We start from the raw sequence: 5356 nt of genomic DNA, 5'->3' as shown, positions 1-5356 counted from the left end.
AGGTCTCCTTGCTGCCACCCCCCTTCGTTATCAACCAGTTTCTCACTTCCCCACCAGCCCTTTGGAGAACCACAAGAGTCTAGTCTAGTCAATAGCCCTGGTATTCCCAAATAGTCACCCATCCAATACTAACCAAGGCTGTCTTTGCTTAGCTTCCAGAATCAGCCAAGGCTGGCAGGTTATGCCATCTGGGTGGGTGAGGATTGAAAGGAAAATCCTCACCCACCCAGGTCTGGCTTTGGGGGTCAGTAGCTCAGCCAAGCTGAGGCGAGTGCTAGAAGGCCATGGGTCAACTCCAGGATTTAAACCAAAATCAACTTTATTAAAGGTACCAAAAGAAGATAAAGTTTCACATACAGAACACAGTTAAAAAAGGATAAAAACCAAAACACCCTAACACAATTCTAGGTACAGCCAAATAACTCAGTCTCCAGCTTTGCCAGAGTACCCCCTCATCCAGGACTCCAGCCAATGCTCTCAGAAGACCCCCAAAACTCTTCCCACCTTCTTTTCCATTACTGGCTCTCAGGGAAGGTGTCATATCTTTGAGCTCACAAGGCTGGTTCGTTCTTTAAAGGGCCAGCTGCTCCCCACCTCACCACCCCTTGTCTTATCCCACATCCTTTGCCTTCCATTTCTTCTTTCAATCTTCCCAGGTGCATTTTCATCCCGCATTTCTGCCTATCAAGCACTGCCTTAGAACTAGAGTCCCAGAATTCCACATTTCATACAGTTAAAAGGATTATTCCCTCACGGGAGTTATTTTAGAAGCAGCAAGAAGCAACTCATCTTGAAGTTCTTTCAATGCTCCATGCATATAAAGGGTTTCTCTCCTGAGTGAATTCTTTGAGAACTAACGAAACAGCTCAGCCTGAAGCTCTTCCCACGCTCCATGTATTTGAACAGTTTCTCCTCTATGTAGACCCTTCTATGGGAAATAAATTGTCTGTGCTGAGTAAAATTTTATCTATGCATTTATATTACATTAATGCTGTGTGGATTTTTATGTGCTAATAAATAGAACGTGTCTCTAGAGCTATTTCCACACTTCACGCATTTACTGTATGTTTCTCCCCTCGGTGGATCCTTTGATGGGAAGCAAGGTGGCCACTCGCACTGAAGCTACTTCCCCATTCCTTGCATTCATATGGTTTCTCCCTTATGCAGTCTCTTATGGGAGATAAGGGAAGAACTCATTCTAAAGATCTTTCCCCACTCTATGCATTGAGATGGTTTTCCCCGAGGGGATCCTTTGATGGGAAGTAAGGGAACTACTCTTCCTGAAACTCCTTCCACACATCAACATTGATATGGCTTCTCCTCTTTGCTGTTCGACTGCTTTTACTCAGGCCTTTTAGGTCCTATTTGATTCTGATGCTCTCCTCCCAGGTCATGTGCAAATCCTTGCGATGATGTCAGATCTGCCTCTGTATAATTCTCATCATCTCCTGGATACAAATAAAGAATATCCCATTAAAATACAAGAATGAGATATCATTACCTAAATTGTGTGTCTTTTTTTTACCATCACCAGTATTTTTTTTTCCTCTGCTTATACTTTGATGAGATTGCTAGGCTTTAAAAACTTTAAAAACCGGTTTGTTTTTATTCCTAAGTGGGCTCCACTTCCATTAGACTAAGAAAATGAGAGAGAGGTGAGGAAGACTAGACTACGGAGAAAAAAGTAAACTGTAAGAGATTATAATCCTTTTTCCATCTCATGGAGCAGGGGAGCAGCAACAGCAGCTAATCAATAACCTAGAATAGCCTCCTCCAGATATTATAAAACAAACACGCTGGCTGGTTCAGGCTGCAACCCATCAAGTCCACTATTTTATGTCAAAAAGTACTGGCATTCATACACTCGGAAGAAATCTCTTCCAAAAAAACATTCTAGAAGCTGTTCCTCAAAGGAAGATCCCTGTGATTTTGGGGGTGGTCAACAGACATGAAGATTAGAAACTACTGAAGGTTTGCCCCCCCCCCAACTGTCTGAATCAAAGGCCACTCACAGTAAGTCACAGCATCTAGCTGCCCTTGGCTGATCTCAAAAAGCTAATTCAATCTGTTTCCGACTCCTATACTTTGCTGTTGCCTTCTTTCAAAGTTTTTCCATTTTGCTTACATTCTCTTACCTTGAACTGCATCTGCCAAGTTTAGGATCACTGTGTGGAGGTCAACTCTCAGAACTCTGAGCTATAATCAAGCTTGCTAAGAATTCTGGGAGTTAAAGTTCCCACACTTAAAGGATACCCAGGTTGGGGAAGAGATTGACAAAAAAAGTAAGATGGGAAAGAGTCATATAGCTCCCTTGTGTTGCAAGAAATGTTTACAGGGACCCTGGAAGGAGTGAAAGGAGGCCCTGTCCAAGCTGCCACTGTTTATGGGCAGGTGGTCCAGGAGAAGCAGAGATCAGAGGGACAGAGGTTGATGGAGTCATCCTCTAGAATTGCAGAATTAATCTCTTCTTGATGCGATTGGACAGAAAAATCCATGAAGGAGCTTCCTCAAATCCCAGCTGCAAAAAGGCCACATTGCATGGCTCACCAGATATCAGCCAGTCTAACTCTGGATAAATGGACTTTTTCCTTCTTCCACCAAGAAGCTGAATTCTAGCTTGGCTATTTCCTGGAAGGAACTAGTCCCTCTTAGTTATTTCTGATACGTTAGTTATTAGTTGTTGCTGATATGAACTTCCAAAAGAAGGGCCCTTACCCAGAGAGGCCACGTTCCTTGAGTTCCCCAGCATGACTTCCCCATGTAAGACTTTCTGGTCAGAATCCAGCAGCACCCATTCTTCTGTGAAGTACACAGCCACCTTCTCAAATATTACAGGGGCCTGGAAAAGAACCAAACGTTTTGTAGAAACAGGCCCAGGAAGGCCTTCCTTAACTCATCAATTCAAAGGCAGAGATATACAGTAAAGAGAACAATCATTTTCTCCATGAGAATCAGAGCTTTGTGTGAGCGAATAAGCAGAAGTCATCATTTTTGATTGTGGGCACATTAGGGCAAATTCTGATTACCTTACTGTTTCTACCAGAACTCTGGTCTCTCAGTAGTAGGAACCGGAATATCTTTCAGTGTCATCTATCTGACACAGGCCTGGGAAGCATCATTGAATTGTGGCTCCAAAGTTTCCTGGATTGGATATCCAGAGAGATTCCTGAAGGTCTTATGAGTGGTCCTTCAGAAAGTAGCAGATGAAATGCATCCTGAAATGGCCTTCCTTTCAGAAGCTATTCATGCCTGAGAAATCTTCCTCCTACCTGAGCTGGTGGCACAGCTGCTGTTTCTGCTCCACCACAAGTGGAGACATTTCTTTTAGCACCAACAACTTTGCTTTGTTCTCTGTGAGCAAGACAAAGGTGTCCCAGTGACAAAGACAAAGGTACTTGTCCTGGTACCTGGAGGCTGTAGGGGGTTAGATGGGGGCTTCAGCTGAATCCTGGCAAGACTGAATGGCTCTGGGTTTTGGGGCCTTCTGATTCTGGGACTTTACCATCTTTGGTACTGGATGGGATGGCACTGCCCCAGACAGACCGGGTGCGCAATCTGGGGGTCCTTATGGACTTACAACTCCTACTTGAGGAACAGGTGGCAGTCATGGATAGGAAGGCCTTTGCACAGCTTTGTGTTGCGTGCCAGTTGTTCCCCTTCCTCGGCTATGAGGCTCTACTCAGTCAGTCACACCCTGGTCTCCTTCAGAATGGATTACTGTAACATGCTCTACATGGGGCTGCCTCTGAAGAGCATCCGGAAGCTTCAGCTGGTGCAGAATGTGGCTATGTGGACAGTTATGTGTGCCCTTAGGAGGGCACATGGTACACCTTTGTTCAGTGAGTTGCACTGGTTGCCAGTTTGCTTCCAGGTACAATTCAAGGTGCTGGTTTTGATCTTTAAAGCCCTACATGGCATGGGACCAGGTTATTTGAGGGACCACCTCTTCCTGATTGCATCTGCCCATCCCTCCAAGTCAGGCAGAATGGGTATGCTATGGGTCCCATCTCCAAAAGGGCTCCATCTGGTGGGACCCAGGTGGTGTGCCTTTTCTGCTGTGGCCTCTGGAACATCATTCCCCTCAAGGTGAGGTTAGCCCCATCTCTGTTAGCCTTCTGGCCCTTAAAACATGTTTTTTTCATCAGCCTTGGGGATCCAATGGAGAGCCTGCAAGGTGGCTGTATGAAATTAAGTGATGTTTGTGCTCCTGCATTCTTGGCTTTTATATGTTTATTTTATATGTTCATTTTATTTATGTTTAACTGGTTTTAGATTGCTATGGAGTTTTTAACCATTGTCGTGTTGTACGCCGCCCAGCGTCACTTTTTTGTGAGATGGGTGCCTATATAAATATGCTAAATAAATAGAAGTGGACAAAGCAGACTTATTTAGAAGCAGCCTGCCAAAATGGTGAAGTCAAATTATACACAAAGATTAATCTTGCACAAAGGGCCAGAGTTTGATTGTAACAGAAGACTGTAACAGAAGATCATGAATGAAAGTAGTTGAGAACTCCTGGGACCTCACTGCCCTTCCTTACCTGGTGATCCTGGTGATGTGTCCTGAGTTGGATCTTCCAGGGAGATCCCCCAGAGTGTGGCTTTGGGGAGGGATTGGACAGATTCCCTCTTGCCTTGGAGTGATCACCTCCATGACAAGCCTCTTCACCTAGAAGCAAAGAAAAAGGGTAGTGGGCAGCACACAGTAAGTACTGAATTCTCACTATCTGCTCCAATTTTGCCAGCTCTAGATGTCTGTGAGCAAGCTTGAAGTAGGTATATTATCTGGGCAAAGCAATGGAATGATTACCTAAGGAGGAAGAGAGATCTTTCCTTTGTAGGAAAGGAATTTTGAAATGTAGGGAGGCATTTCAAAAACAGAAAAATTGATAAACTATTATCGTCTATTGGAAATTCTCTCACCTTCAGTTCCTTGTTCTCTTCCTGGCTCAGAAAGAAGTCTCCTGCTGGTGCCACCACCTGGGAATTTGTCTCTGCTCCACGATTTGTATCCAGCTCTCCATCTCTGGGGCAGGATGGCCAGGAACTGCTCCAGGACCACCAGGTCCAGCATCTGAGTTTTGTGCTCTTTTCTGGGTTCAGCCACTGATGTCAAAGATGGTAGAGGTGGCTGCTAAGTTCCCAGGGTAGCACAACTTTCTGGTGACATTGTATACCAAAGCTTGTGGTTCCTTCCTCCAGGTTGTTTGTCCTGATGCTTGGCCAGAATTTCCCACAAGGCCCAGCCAGAATGATCGGGGGCCTTTTTTCCCCCTCGGATGTACTGCAAGTCCACTTTTTCATGGTGCTGAAATGCTGCTCTGGGATCTGCAAAGAGCAACGTTCTTTCTTAAGAC

General features: G+C 44.9%; 1 protein-coding gene across 1 annotated transcript; it reads right to left on the bottom strand.

Moving 5' to 3' along the window:
* Positions 1-301: 301 nt before the first annotated feature.
* Positions 302-4655, bottom strand: LOC134492019 (zinc finger protein 124-like). Its single transcript, XM_063296145.1, has 4 exons — positions 4541-4655; positions 3270-3342; positions 2716-2839; positions 302-1448 (listed from the first exon to the last, which is right to left on the bottom strand). Exons 1-4 carry the CDS (start codon positions 4651-4653, stop codon positions 1342-1344), a joined length of 417 nt encoding a protein of 138 aa, XP_063152215.1. The 5' UTR covers positions 4654-4655; the 3' UTR covers positions 302-1341.
* Positions 4656-5356: the final 701 nt, after the last annotated feature.

The sequence above is a fragment of the Candoia aspera genome, chromosome 2 (genome assembly GCF_035149785.1).
Source record: "Candoia aspera isolate rCanAsp1 chromosome 2, rCanAsp1.hap2, whole genome shotgun sequence".
Taxonomy (NCBI): Eukaryota; Metazoa; Chordata; class Lepidosauria; order Squamata; family Boidae; genus Candoia; species Candoia aspera.
The sequence above is the reverse complement of the archived record's forward strand: the minus strand, read 5'-3'. Positions and strand labels throughout refer to the sequence as shown.